Source organism: Ictalurus punctatus, chromosome 25 (genome assembly GCF_001660625.3).
Source record: "Ictalurus punctatus breed USDA103 chromosome 25, Coco_2.0, whole genome shotgun sequence".
Taxonomy (NCBI): Eukaryota; Metazoa; Chordata; class Actinopteri; order Siluriformes; family Ictaluridae; genus Ictalurus; species Ictalurus punctatus.
The window spans coordinates 9,122,099-9,138,288 of record NC_030440.2 but is presented as its reverse complement, the minus strand read 5'-3'; the positions used below and the strand labels follow the sequence as shown (position 1 = coordinate 9,138,288).

The 16,190-nt window shown below is 39.2% G+C and overlaps 2 protein-coding genes across 5 annotated transcripts in view; one reads left to right on the top strand and one right to left on the bottom strand.

The window, feature by feature from the left end:
- mcm3l (MCM3 minichromosome maintenance deficient 3 (S. cerevisiae), like) overlaps positions 1-16,190 on the top strand; it is a 103,967-nt gene that overhangs the window by 58,065 nt on the left and 29,712 nt on the right. The window lies entirely within an intron of this gene.
- Positions 1-16,190, bottom strand: part of si:ch211-191a24.3 (tensin-3) — a 49,807-nt gene that overhangs the window by 17,752 nt on the left and 15,865 nt on the right. For 2 of the 3 annotated variants that reach the window (XM_047150835.2, XM_047150836.2), the window contains exons 13-17: positions 10,818-11,600; positions 8,348-8,425; positions 6,467-6,576; positions 6,169-6,301; positions 2,655-2,735 (exon numbers count right to left, since the gene is read on the bottom strand). In XM_047150835.2, coding sequence (XP_047006791.1) covers positions 2,655-2,735; positions 6,169-6,301; positions 6,467-6,576; positions 8,348-8,425; positions 10,818-11,600 — 1,185 coding nt within the window. The remainder of the gene's footprint in view (positions 1-2,654; positions 2,736-6,168; positions 6,302-6,466; positions 6,577-8,347; positions 8,426-10,817; positions 11,601-16,190) is intronic. The other variant, XM_017456200.3, reaches the window with a different exon arrangement.

The window sequence follows — 16,190 nt, the reverse complement described above, 5'->3', positions numbered from 1 at the left end:
TACAATAACAGCACATGAGTAATCATGCACTAATACCTGAATTAATCCTTACTTAAATAAGAACTAATGATGAATTAAGGCATGTACTAATCACAAACTAATGAAGAGTTAACCTTAACTATGACATGAGTCTTATGAATTCATGCGTGAATAACGAGCACCTTAAGTACATGTTAGTACATGTTGGTTAGTTAATGTATTAATTAGCACGTAAGGGTAAACTAAATCAAACATGCACTATAAGAAGGAATAAAACGTGCATAATTTCAAATTGTTTATATAATTCACCATATGCAGCTGTGTACGTTTGATAAGGAGGATCAGTGTACATTATGAAAGTAATCCAGCGCCATCCATTGATGTTTGTGTACACAGCTGCACATGGCCAATTATATAAATAATTTTCATTTTAATCAAATTCTTTATTATCGAGCATGTTTGATGTAGTTTACCCCTATGTGTTACTACAAGCACAACCATGCTGTTTATTTAGATTTGTTAGATGTTTGTGAAGAAATGGAAAAAAGGTATGAGCTATTGCACTCATTGACTCAGTCTCTATCTCTGTCTCTGTCTGTGTCTCTGTCTCTCTCTCTCTCTCTCTCTCTCTCTCCTTAAGGAACTCAGTAAATATTTAGATTCTTCGGTTAGTGACTACATGGTTTTTAGCAATCTGCTATTTTTCTTGTGTTTATTTTTAAAATGAAACATGGAGTTATTAAGGAACCACATATAATTTGACTTCGGGACCTCAGAGGTTCATCCTTTTTCTTGTCTGTTTTTGTTTTATGTAATTGATCCACTTCATATTTATCAGTTTAATATACACACTACAGTGGCTGCAGTAAGAAATAAATAAATAAACGCAGTACACAATGTTTCCAGAGAAACAGCATGTTACAGATAAAAGTCTTGTCAGTTGTGCAAGCAAAGTGCTTCTTATATACAGTCATGTGAAAAAATAAGTACATCCTATGGACTTTTTTTTTTTTTTTTTTTTTTTACATATTTGGACGAGCAAACATTTGATCCTCTTTGAAACAGTGCCAACTTCATAAAGGTGATATACTCTATCAAATGACACATAAAACCGACATTTTGTGGTAATTTTCACAATTTAAATGAACAAAATACAGATCCATCTCAAGGAAAAAGTAAGTACACCCCTATAATTATCACACCTTCAAATACATAATATAGAATCAGGTGTTGAAGATTGGGTGCCAGTGATTAGAACATGCTTAGGGAGTGTAGGTAGAACCTCTCTCATTTATACTCCTCTCATATCTAGTGTCTGGTGTTCCCTTTGTTACTGAGGTGTGTGGTGTCATGTCAAGATCTAAAGAGTTCTGTAAGGCCTTCAGAAAAAAGGTTGTGGATGCCTAGGAGTCTGGCAAGGGATTTAAAAAGATCTCCAAATTATTTGAAATACATCATTCCACTGTAAGGAAATCATCTACAAATGGTGCAGATTTGAAATGATGGCCAATTTGTCCAGGACTGACCGTCCCAGCAAATTCAGCCCAAGAGCAGACCATCTGACCATGGGCATGTGAGCATCAGAACTGGACCATGGAGCAACAGAAGAAGGTGGCCTGGTCTGCTGAATCACGATTTCTTTTACATCATGTGGATATCTGTGTGTGTGTATCGTTTACTTGGGGAAGATATGGCACCAGGATGCACTATGGGAAGAAGGCAAGCTGGCAGAGGAAGTGTGATGTTCTGGGCAATGTTCTGCTGGGAAACGTTGGGTCCTGTCATTCATGTGGATGTTACTTTGACACGTGCCACCTACCTAAACATTGTTACAGACCAAGAGCCCCACTTCTTGGCAAAGGTATTCCCTAATGGCAGTGTCCTCATTCAGCAAATCGCCCTGCCACACTGCACTGTTCAGGAATGGTTTGAAGAATATGACAAAGAGTTCAGGGTGTTGACTTGGCCTCCAAATTCCCCAGACCTCAATCTAATTATTTGACAGAATTATAAAACGGCTTATAATTCAACTAAAGGTTTTCAGTCCACAGACTTGCGGAGATATGTATAGTACATCCTTAAAACAATAACAAAAAAATCCTGGTTGAGGCACAGGATGTCCATTTCCTGGCTCACAAGGCCACTTCCTGTAGCAGAAGGAGCTACTTTTGAAAGCTACACACGTTTTATTGAGGGAGCTGATTTTGGGGAGTTTGTGGAATACTTCTCTAAAATGCACACGAAAGCATTTGGTTGATACTTTGTTCTTGTTACCTCATACTTGCATGTAAGAAAGTATGTATATCTGCATGCGTGCACACACACACACACACACACACACACACACACACACACACACACACACACACACACACACACACATGCAGTTATAAACTGTGTGCTCTAGAGGGCTCTGTGCCAGTAACCCTGAGTGATATTACAGGTCAGCATAGTGCAGGGAGTCTCAAAGGAAATCAGACCAGCTGCATGAGGCACGGTGGTGAATCAGTCAAAAATTGTTCATAAAGAACAGTTATTTTGAAATTTTGAGCTGTAGAGGTGGTACAGTTTTTAGGTTCTTCAAACAGAGGTGGTTTGATTAATCATTATGAGAGCAGATACTACAATGTTTTATTTGTTTCCTGTGTAAGAGCAGACAGGTGAGCTGAGTTTACCTTGCTGTGTCCTTGAGAGCAGGTGCTGTGGGCTGGGCTGAGAGTTGAGACTCACATGGGAAAAGTCATACACACCCTTTACTGGTTGAATACAAGAAAGAAACAAAATACACACATTAATTCTCTCACAAGTTGCACTTGGTTTAGAACAAGTAGCATATACAAGCCGTACAGTATTTCCATGCATGTTCTAGAATATACTGTAATATGCATCGTTACATTTGTCCTGATTACATGGATATATTATATTGGTCATGTGGGGTCTACACTAATCTTTTTTTGCAGCCGCTATATTCATTCCAAAGTGACTCTATGGAGTAGATGGACTGTTTTATAGAATATAAACAGGTGGAAACTGATAATAGCCAATAAGGTGACTATCATAAATCAATGAATCTCTAGAACAAGCGTAGGGCTACTGATGAAGCAATGCCAGACCTTCAACCATTCAATCTGGTTGTTATATCTTTTGAATCAAATAACTTATGATAAACATATATCTAATAAATGGAACATTGTGAAATTATTTTAATAGCATGGTGAGATATTAGGTTTTGTATACAGGGAATGTGGGATTGGTTGTCACAGTTATTTTATGCCATGTAGTAGGGGGGGTCTGGTGTGTGTTTTTCAGTGTGTGTGTGTGTGTGTGTGTGTGTGTGTGTGTGTGTGTGTGTGTGTGTGTGTGTGAGACAGAGAAGTGGCCACAAACAAGCCTTTTTTAAAAATGTCATGTTGTAAAAAAAAAAAAAAATTAATTAAAAAAAATAAAGAAAAAAAATAATTGAATTGAAAGAATTGACATGGAAATAAATTTATCAACTGAATGTTTTAATTGCTCAATTCATGAATGTAGCAGGAGGGTGTGTGTGTGATGATGAGCTGGCCAGAAGAATCAGCCTGCTGCAAAGCTTCTTTCTTTTGATATTTTCTCATATGCGTTTTTCACTTCTAGTCTGTCCACAACAATAACAACAGCTCACATACAATCTCAGCCTGGTTCTGCTGGGTTCTTTGACAGGCATGCTGCCAACAGTATAACAATGAACAATGTAGATACTGACTGCAGTTTAGATAGACGCTTGGATGCACATAAATGGAAAAACAATTCACGCCAGGGGCAGCTGGTGTACAGTAAATGGGCTAGCAGGTCTCAGCCATTTGTCTTTAAACGATAAAAATACATCAATATAAGGTTTCATTTTTGGCACACACAATCAGATTATTTGCTGTTAACAAATGTCATTTTATTTTGCACACTTGTGGAACAAAATGCAACAGAACAAGCAAAGGTCATAAAAAAATACACAGAACGGTATGTAGAAGTGAGGCTGGGGCTCAGATCTTTCTAGATCAATCGTGAAACGCCACCCAAGATTTCATACACATTCAGAGGAAACACAGTTGAAGAAAGTTTTTTTTCTTTAAAAAAAAAAATTAATTCAGAGGACACTCCACTTTGCCCAGCTTTTAGTTTATTTCAAGGTGTGTTCATATCTCTTTCTGTCACGAACCAGAGTTGGCACAGAAGCAGAAGCGGGTGCGTAGTAAAGGGTAGTTTCATAGACGTAGTCGTAAAACAAGCAAGGGTCAGCCGATCGGACAAACAAAGCACAAGGGGACAGGCAGACAGCGTAGTCGTAAACGGGAAAAGAGGTCGAGATAACAAAGATAGCAAACGAATGTGAAAGGCTTGGAAACGCATAGAACAAGTCTACTGAACGTATACTTTACAATGAACATTTGGCGAATGACTCTGTAAATACTAGTGGAGAGTGTGAGAGTGTGTGTGTGTGTGTGATTAGTGACAGGTGTGGGGGATTAGAACTCCGGGGATGATGAGCGCATGTGTGCATGGGAGGTGAGTGTTGCTTCTTGGGAAACGGAGTCCTGGCCGGGTTGAGATATGACACTTTCTTTATGCATAAAAAAAATCAATACAATTTTTTTTTAAACAAACAAACAAACAAACAAACAAAAACATCAAACCTCTTGCAGAATTTGAGAAGGTATGAAGATTGAAGATCTCTGCTATTATACCTTTTTTTAACCCAGAAAAAAATGTCTGCATGCAACATTTTTCATAGCAACGTTCTGGCACAAGCAACATATCAAGCAACCATGACACTATTTGAATAAGAACGATATGTATTAAATAATTAATTATTATCAGTATTAACATACTGAGCATTGTCCACTTCATGCGTAAAGTTTGTGCTTGAACCTTCTCCTCTTCTCTGTAAACACAAATAGGCTTGCAGGTCACGTAGTAACGAGGTACGGTAACATAGGTATTTTTAAAATGCAGAACTTTCTGTACTCTTAGTATCTGAAAGAATTTACAGGGTAGAAACTATCCACATGTTGAAAATATAAGCGTTAGCACGTGACTTGTGAGCCCGTTTGTGTTTGCCCTTTGTGAAAAACACGAACATTAAGCATGAAGTGGCGAATACGCTCAAAAAATACGCTTGAAAAAAGAGTTAGAATTATTTATTACATATTGATCTTATTCAAAAAGAGTAGTGGTAGAAGTTATCTTGGTTAAATGATTTTGGTGCAGAATGTGACATACAGAGCATTCAAGTGATTTAAGTCTTACATGTTGCCTAGCAACATATTGCTTGCTAGTGGCAGAACATTGATATTCAACATACAATATAGACGGTGCTGAAGAAAATATCTGCATGCGAACTTTTGCATTCTAAGAGACTGGGTTGATCAAAAAAAGGTTTAAAAAGCCTCCCTTGGTGTACCAGATATAAGTGCTGTGACAATCAACCCCATCCTAGTCAGTACATTTTTTATATGATTTTTTAAGAAAAGGATCTATAGGTTGTAAATATGAAATATGGAGATGGTTTGTTGGCTTTCTGTAGTGTCTCATCTAAATAAAGCATCAAACAATTTTGAACTATTTACATCAAAACAACAGCTATAACTACACTGTAGATATTACTACCTATTACTGCAAAACAGGCTTGAATCACGATACTACCACTATTTCACAAATGGGATAAGGTTCTTATGCTGGAATGCAGTGTTTTCCTTTCTCCTAACATAATGCTTCTTATTTAAACCAAAAATTCTATTTTGGTCTCATTATTCCATAAAACATTTTTCCAATAGCCACCTGGCTTGTCCATAGGACCTCAGTAGGCATGGTTTCTAAAAATCTGACAGCATATCTATAAACAATATAAACAATTTCGGAGCACATTGTTTGGTTTATGCATAAGTGAGTCAGCTAAGTGTTTGCATATCTAGTTTTATTGTGTAACCATAACACTGGACATTGATGATGGTAGTAAATATAACTACACTCAATATATTACTTTTATTACTTATATGATTTATTCATTCTGAATTAAGATGATACAGGTGATAATGTACCTCATGTACTAATACAATACATTATCAGGACATCAAGTTCATAATTCATATTTGAATCTTATTCCAAGAATCATATCTTGATATGAATCATGTCTCTTGATGCCAGTCTGCTAGGACTTACCGTAAGGTGTAGGTGGTGTCACAGGAAATGTAGGTGTCAGGGGAGATTGGTTAAGATCCACCCATAAAAGACTGTCATTCTCGGGACTGAAATCCCCATAGTCCACTGTGTGACTACCATACAGTCCTCCACACTGACACACACACACACACACACACACACACATACACACACAAAGCAGGCCAGATGTTTACTCTAAATGGAGGTGGAATTAGGCATAATGCATGACAAACATACTCCGGTTATAAAGGGGGCACTGTATGAGTACATGGCATGATGAATGTGTGTGTGTGTGTACCTCAGATGATTTGTAGACAGCAGTCTTTGATAATGGCTGTAAAATATCACCGTCGCTGCACCTGGATGCAGGCTCATTAGTGGCGTTAGTAATCGGCTTATTCCTACAGCCTGAGAAAGAAAGAGAAAGTAAAAAAAAGAGAAATAGATATATTTAATAGCAATTCCATGATTTCCTGAGTCACTGAGTATTCCAAGGATTAAAGTGGAAACCTTATTATAATAATTATAATTCCTTAGATTTATATAGCGCTTTATATATAACGCTTTATATATAGCGGAAATCTCATCAACCACCACCAGTGTGTAGCATCCACCTGGATTATGCGACGGCAGCCATAGTGCACCAGAACATCCACCACACACCAGTTATTGGCGGAGAGGAGAGGAGAGGAGAGGAGAGTGATGTAGCCAAATCAGGGATGGAGATTATTATTGGGCCATGATACATAATGGCCACTTGGGAATTTTTAATGAACACAGAGAGTCAGGACCTCGGGGGTGAGCACCACCTTCCGCAGTCATTATAATGTGTTGGGTTTGGTCCCTCTTTAATAGTTTTCATTTAGGGTTGGGGCCTATCCATCCATTTTCCGTACCGCTTATCCTACACAAGGTTGCAGGGAGCCTGGAGTCTATCCCAGAGAACATGGGGCACCAGGCTGGGGACACCATGGATATGATTCTAACCCATCGCAGGGCACAATCACACACACAGTCACACACTATGGACATATTAGAAATGCCAATCAGTCTACAACGCATGTCTTTGGACCAGGGGAGGAAACTGGAGTACCTGGAGGAAACCCTGAAGCACAGGGAGAACATACAAGCTCTGAGCACGCAGGTCAGAGGCAGGAATCGAACCCCCAACCCCGGAAGTGTGAGGCAAATGTGCTAAGCACTAAGCCACCATGCCCCCCATATCAATTATACTGTATACAATATATAAAAGTAATATACTGTGTTTCTAACAGGCTTGACCTGTGACAACACCATTTGTTATTTCCAAGTTTCACTATTATACCTGAAATGCTCTGTGTTTTTCTGCTTTTTAAGCATATGCAGATACTGTTGAGATTTTTCCACAAGCAGCACAAAACCACAGAAGAAACAGAAATGGACAAATGTACTGTTCTGGCCTTGAGAAAATGTTCCTACACATTTATACATTATACTGTTGTTGATCAAACACACTATTGAATAGTGATCAGTTGAAACTGTTGGTGCAAGCAGAGCATCATGGATGCAGATTGTTATTTGTCTATACAACTGGGAAAAATACATCTATCGGCAGTTGTTCTGCCTAAAGAGTTGGCTCTCTAAACAACTTTCTTTATTCCACAATTTTGAACTGACTAAAGAAATGTTAGCAAATCAACAAGATATCCAGAATTGTCATGCCCTCAGAGACATATTCAAACCAAACTGAGCAAGCTTGCTATCCTTTCACATGCTTCAAATTGGATCGCAATTTGTTCTTAATGTACTTCCTGAATGTATTTTTCTTGCATTTTCAGCTTTCATTGGCTGTTCACAGAATCCTGTGCGATTGAACTTCTTGATATATAGTACAATCTACTACCTTACGCCAACCCAAAATTATTAAACATCTTTCTTACACACTGACTCTGATAGGCCTGAAACTTCATGAAGAGGGAAGACATACTAGAGGGGGCAGGGTGGTTTAGTGATTGGCACATTTGCCTCGCACCTCTGGGGTTGGGGGTTTGAATCCCACTGCCGCAAGGTGTGAATGGAGTTTGCATGGTCTTCTTGTGCTTCGTTACTTTCGTTTCCTCCCCTACTCCAAAGAAATACACTATAGGCTAACTGGCAATTCCAAATTGTCCGTATTGTATGAGTGTGTGTACGATTGTACCCTGTGATGAGTTGGCACCCTGTCCAGGATGGCCCCCGCCTCGTGCCCTGAGTTCCCTGAGATAGGCTCCAGGGTCCCCTATGAACAGAATAAACTCAGATCATTTGTGACCTTTGGCTATTTTTTATATAAAACACCTCTACTGTAACTGCTGCATTAGACGACCCTCTCCGTTTTGGACTGCAGCCGTCGCTGACCTTTTTGTATGCAACTGTGCCACACATTTCAGTAAAGACAATTTCTTCTTCTACAAATGATGTGAAATTTATTTCATTATGAAAACCTTAAGCTGGACATGGCTTCTGACAACAACTAACAGTAAGAATTACAGTGAAAAACAAGTGGACCATAATAACAATATTATTAATAACAATTCTCTGACAGTTTATAGATATACATAGATATTTCCTTCAGTGAGCATGACACCCAGTATCTCATACCTCTGTAAAACAAAGCAATGGTGAAAGTAAGTCTTCAAATGCATTCCTAAGCTCTTAAGCAATACATCTTCAAACAGAGAGACACACACAACAGGACGTACTCCAGAGTTACTGTATAAACATCCGTTCTATTTCTATCTAAACTGGGGTCATTGCACCTTTTCACTGAAAGCTTGTTCAGGAATGTGCAAGGGCACAAACTGAGGACACAAGTAAGGAATTACAGTACCTTATGGTCAGGTTACTCAAAACATTCTGAATACGAAGTTCTGGTTTTGGATAGATACTGTATGTTCCAATAAGTTACAAAGCGAATTGAGTGTGTTTGTAGATAAAAGTCATTATTTACAGATAATATATCTCTCGGAGTATAACATCTGCCACCAATGGAGCAAAGAAAGGAATTCAGGAAGCACATGTTCATAACCTACCAACCATAGCATAAAGCGATACAGCTCAAAGTGCAAAGGTGAGAGACGCACACCTGGAACGTAGGCTGCATTGCTGAAATCAGATTCATTTTTGATCCCAAGTTTAAAATTTACCCTACCCTATTATCTACACTATTTGAAAAGCTGCAAGCACATACTGGGATAACCGCAGGCCAATAATTTCACATTTATCGATTTAACACATCACAGAAATGTTCCATACTAAATTCCAAGGACTTAGAGAATCAAGATCATGGGATGTTTAACACAAATGGACAGATTTTGCATTCGAGTTGATTTTACTGCCATTGTCCCAAGTTTAAAGAAAGAACTTGGTGAAACTCAAAGTGAAACAGCACAGTTGCCCTTACCTAATGCCAGATGTTTACACACCCAAACGTACATATTGTTCACACACACACACACACACACACACACACACACACACACACACACACACGAGTGCACATTAAGGATTGCCCGCAGTGATACACTCCAGTGCGAGGGAGTTTATTTTCCTTAGCTGTACCTGTTCAGGGTTCCACAGAGAGGTCCATTGTACATGTGAGTGCGTGCATAAATCCACTCAAGCCAACATAAGCTTTCCAAGTTATGAAAGCATATAGTGAGTCAACGCTCTTTCAATCTTTCTTACACAGTGGGCAAAGTCAAATATCTTAGAGGGCTTTTTTTGAAGACCCACAGTCATATAGTCTATATTCACTGTTGAAAAGTAAACTAGAGGTTCTCATTAAAATGTGTTTAGGTTTAAAAATGTCCTGAACACAGCAGGTCCAGTCTGAAGATGTGTGAGCAGTCCTTTTGTGTGAGCAGGCCTCTGGCCTGTATTGTGTTCTCATGGCTCTGAATTATACTATAGTGCTCAAAAGCATGGTCCTGGAGAAATAACATTTCTTTCCAATGAATACAAGCTATATAGAGGAATGATAATTTAAACTTGACGTGATCTTAAGCAAGTTCAGGAGCATTGATAACATTTTAACAGCAAGTGTCTGGTTACAAACTGAACTGATTAGACTTGTGTCCAGTTTGTATGTACAGCGCATAGCTATCCAACAACATGATCAAAGCCTGGCATTTGTGGCCAGGCATTTGTTAGGAAATCAAATTTAGCTAGGAAGGTTATAGACATCTTTAACCCCACACAACTATCTTTTTTATCATCACAAGTGTTAAACTCCCTTAGTATTTGTAAAACTTTGTTGGCCCCTAATACAACACGATTTTTGTGACAACACGATTAAAAAGTTAAGATTAAAGTTAATATTAAAAAGTAAGTAAAAAGAATTCCTGCTGTTTTAGTGAAATACATTTATGGTCTCTTAAAGTTGAGGTGTCAAAGTACAGAATGTTATTAAACAATAGTCAAAACCCAATTTGTCATCTTTTTTTTTTTTTTTTGATGTTTGCCAGAATTCAGCCACACTGCTATCTGATACCAGTACTGTTACGCTTAGAGGCACAGGCAGTTACTATTAGAACAATAAATTGTTGTTTACATTAAATAAACATCTTTTTTTTTTTTTTTTTTTACATTTATTAGTTGATAATACTTCCATATTACTGGGGAAATCTTACCTGATTGGCTGGATTTTGCTTGGCCAACTAAGTATCCAACTCCATTGGTGCGCACAGAGGTTGAGCAGGTCATGTGACCCCTAGCCAAAGTGGGTACGGGTTCAAACTCTGGGTCCAGGTCTAGGATCAGTTGGTTCAGCTGCTCAATTGAATGGTCGATATCCAAAGCGAGGGAAGCAAATTCGTCATCCTTGTCTGCCTCTGGCTCCGCCTCAAGAGAGTCATTTTTAATCCCTGATTCCACTTTCTGTTCCAGTCTATCTGACTGTATGGTGTACATGTAAGAACCAGCAGAGACTAGCTGTTGCTGCTTCACCCATATGTGTGTCTGATCACTGCTAGACGACATGCGAGTGTGAGTCTGTGTGTTATCTGGGTGTACCCCATCTCCAGCATCATCTTTTGAATACTCACATCTACTCAAAACAGGAAGTTTAAGGTTTGTTTCTTTAGAGTCTGACACTGTAGCAGCAGATGTACGTTCATCCTCATCATCTAGGATATTGGTTTCTCGTTGTGCTCTCATGCGTTTACCATTCATGTGAAAACCAGGGTCTATATAATGGAAATTTTCCCCTGTTGCTCTCTCATCTCCATCACTCGTGATGGCAATTTCAGAGGTTAGGACATGCACACGAAGCTGCTCCTCTGCCATGCTGCCCGTAAAAGTGGCTTTCTGGACTTGGCTCTGGAGTCCTACGCCTGCTGCTCCGGTACACAGTGAGTTAGCGGAGAGCCCAGAATCACTGCTCACGGAGGACAGTGCGCTTTCAGTCAGCTGAGCTGGGGGTGAAATACACACCGAATAAAAATTATATATTTTTTTATATATAGCCTATATATATATATATATATATATAGCATCTGCATGCAAGGCTGATTTCAACATTAAAACAATCAACAACAGAATAATGCTCTAATTCTTTTTTTTTTTAAAGGACCATATTAGTAATATAAAGATTGTGTTAAAGTCATTTGTGTGTTAAATATAAAAGACAAAACTAATTTTAGACATAGTCACTCATTTTGGCACCTGCCACCAGGAAACTCCCCAAGCATGCTCAAGGGTTTGTGTGTCTGTTTCCATATATATTGTTTATACTGCTAATAATTAACATGAACAAATCCTGGAAATGAGGCATGGTGGCTTAGTGGTTAGCACGTTTGCCTCACACCTTGGGCGTTATGGGTTTAATTCCCGCCTCCGCTCTGTAAGTGAGGAGTTTACATGCTCTCACTGTGCTTCGGGGGTTTCCTCCGAGTACTCCGGTTTCCTCCACCAGTCCAAAGACCTGCACTGTATTGGCATCTCTAAAGTGAGTGTGTGATCGTGTCCTACGATGGGTTGGCACCGCTGCCAAGGTAGGGAGTTCCCTGGGATAGGTTCCAGGCTTCCCTGTGACATTGCTTAGGATAAGCAAGAAGGATGGATATCCTAGAAAATTTCAAATTAAATTCTCTGGTACAAAATGTCAAATTGCATAATCAGGCTTATTTAATCATGGGCCTATTTGTGCTTGACTGTAAATATCTTACCTACTGTTTTCATTCTCCTGATGTTTTATTTCTGTGATTTTTCTTTCCATTCATAATTGCTACTTTTATAACTGTACACCATTAAAACACATTTTCTTGACACTCATATTCTAAAGGTACAGCACATTGTACAGGTCACACCAGAATCCTCCGCAGACATACAGTACACTTCCACATTTTGATGCTGTGTGTCATCTGACAGTCTAGACACACAATGTCAACACACTGATAAACGGTTTTTAACATGTCATGTCATGTTAAACACAACACACAACACACACTTTTGTTTTTATTTGACCACCATACTGTGTTCCAGCACATCATTCATGCAGCAGCTGAACACTGATCAGACCTGATAACGTGTGTCATCTCTCTTTTACATGTACACATATACAAACTCCCATACACTGTTATGACCCATGTTCTACAAATAAAAAGGACACACACACACACGTCGCAAGCAAATTTGCAAAACAAATGTATGCGGACGTGTGAAACAGAAGTAATCCTACATGATAAATAATGAACATGATACAACAAAGCAATGAGAAAAAAAACAAGCAAAAGAAGGAAGAGAAAAGCAGAGAAAGAAGAGGCCTGAGTTGTTGTTGTTGTTGTTTTCCAAGATCTCCCAACTTCAGGTGAAACTGCTCATAGCTAATAACATGGCTTCTCTTCCAATTTCCTATAATGAGACAGGAATACACCAACTCCAACACCAAAACATGCCTAGGGGTCATCATGATCATTTGCACACACACACACACACACACACACACACACACACACACACACACACACACACACACACACACACACACACACTACCAGCAGCTTGTACAAACCCAAACATGCACTCGCCGAGTGCATGTTTATCACAAGCTCGCATCACTTTTTCCTATCACACACATCCAGGGTTAAAAAGCAACCCCCAACATCTCCACTCCTAGCCCCAGTGAGAGACTACCTACACACTGCTCTCTCACACACGGCATTCCAAACTCAGCAGTTAATCAATCTCTTCCATATGTCAGGATACACCGCACATTCCAGCGCATATGTTCAGCCACTAGGAATCAGCATACTTGACCCTAAGTCTAAGAGATTCCAATGTACAATACGTCCAATACAATACGTACAATAGGTAATGATATTGCAGAAGATATCCTTCAAGCGAGTTTGCTTCTTAGACATTTGTTGATGCGTAGAAGTTTTCATCAGAATGGACAAAAAAAACGCTGGAGTGATGTAATATCACTTAGTTCTTTCCTTTCAGTATAACTGTGATACAATCTCAATTTTAAAGGTCACAACGTTACCATGGCTACACCGAGGACGGAAAATGCCTTCAAACTAATTGATTGGCTTTTAACTTACGTACATAACGATGTTCTGTGATTACATAAAAATTAGACAAGACAAGGGAGCTCTCTGAGTGTTCCTGCTCTTTTGTCCTCTGATCTCTGAACCGTGTTAGGATGATCCCCTAGTGCCTCTTAATTCAGTCAGTATGAGCCGTGCGAGCTGGTGTCTGTCTGTGTGCTCCTCAAAGCCAATTTGTGATGCTTCAGCATGAAATACTGGTGATGTGCTCCACAAAGCAGAGCAAAGACAGTAGTTATTGTAGAATGTACTTGTGCAGTTCAACACACACACACACACACACACACACACACACACACAAACACACCTAACAGCAACAAAACACATGCATACACACATATCACTAAACTAGAAATCACCAAAAAACAGTCCCAACAGATGGAAATCCAAATACCAGGGATACATGATAACTAACAGCTGGCTGGTCTCTCTCTCTCTCTCTCTCTCTCTCTCTCTCTCTCTCTCTCTCTCTCGCACACACACACACACACACACACACAACAGCCTCAACAATCCACTCTTCATGAGGTCCTCTTTAACAGAACTTATGGTCATACAAAAAGGCTTTTGTCATACAGCAGTATCCAAGTGACCACACTAACACTCGTACGTCGCTAACATAACACTTCTTATGAGTAGTTACACCTAAAAATAAATAAAGAAAAGAAAAACATAATAATAATAATAATAATAATAATATATTGCAATCTACACAGGTTGGATTATGATTATCTGCAGAGACCTAACTAATTTTCTTCTTAAATGACCACAAATTAGATTACCCAAAGACCAAAATACCCGAAGCACAAAGCATCACTCTTATTGCATTACTACTGTATGTAAGTGCTGTAAATAATTCCTGCTTGACTGATGTCCCATTAAAATACTGCATATCAGTATTAAAATTCTGAAAAAGTCACACACATTAGACACTGGACAATTATTTGCAAAACCAAATCAAATAGAGTTCAGAGAACATACTACAACACACACATCTCTCATTCAATAAATAATTACACACATATAAAATGTTTATTGCATGAACATCTCTGCATACTGCATCTAAGTAGATTAAGAACTGTAAACAATAAAATCTTAAGAACACCAGGTAGCTATAGGCAGAGGAAAAAAGAAGAGAGGGATTAAGTTCTAACCGTGCGTTCCTGCTGGTTTGTGTCCATTCTCTCTCTCTCTCTCTCTCTCTCTCTCTCTCTCTCTCTCTCTCTCTCTCTCTCTCTCTCTCTCTCTCTCTCTCTCTCTCTCTCTTCTTCTTGCTTTTCTTTGCTTCCTCACTCTCTCCGTACAGCTTTGCGGGGGCGGGCAGCTTGCATTCTTTACCATGAGGTGATAACAGCTCCCCTGTGTTGTCTTTTCTTTCTTCCACTTTTCTTTTTGTCTTGCTCTCTGCCTCCTATTAGTTTCCCCGTTGCCCCATTCTGCTGTGATATGAATCCCTCCCTCTCCCTCTCCCTCTCTCTCTCTCTCTCTCTCTCTCTCCCTCTCCCTCTCTCCAGGTAAGCCTGTGTGGTGACTCTCTTGATGTACAGGAGAATCCTAGCTAAGGAAACATTATTCCTCTGAGAATAGCCAGAAGTCCACAGCACAAGTTTTATCCACACACACACACACGACCTTGAGTCTTCCAAATATGGTGTGGGGAATGTAAACAGGAAGGTGGAGCTACTTGCGGGCGGAGAGAAAAGTAGTAAAGACACAAAGAGCAAGGTAAGGTCGTGACACATGGGGACAAGAGAGAGAAAAGATACCGAGAAATAGATGGATTGTGAAGGAGATGAGAGAAAGTAAGAAGAAGTGAGGGAATAAAAATATGTCATAATGTACTCCACTGCATTACTACAAAATGTAACTCACAAGAGCAAGTCATTAACATTGTACATGTGCATACAGTACTATGAATTTGCCTCTCCTAAAATCAGGGCACTGGAATTCTCTCAACATCAGGCATCTCTAATTACATGGTGGTTCAAAACTGACAACCAGATGTGTATCAACTGTAAATCACCGCCCTCTGACAAACACACACACTTGTGTTTGGGTTTGTTTTGCATAAAGTGGCAGAGAAAAGCAGACGGCCTTTAAATATCCGGCCTGTTATTTCCTCTGTCTGGAGCCCGAAATGGGTCCAAAAATGTTTCACTCCCAAACGCTCTCTCAGTCGCATACACATGGCGTGGAGTATGCATTACTAGAAGCACACAAAGCAAGATTTTCTGTGTCTCAGAGTTTCTCCTTATGGCTTTCTACAATGCTTTCTATGACAAGGGAACTTCCACACCTTTGTGTACTGAGGTCAACGTTACCATCTATATGAACATTAAATATTTTCTCTTTAGCTGCATCAAGGTCAGAGGCAGGTTATAATACAAGACAACAATATCTGGCAACATTGTGATGTTGGTGGAGATTAAACATTGTGGTAAAATTTAAAATTTC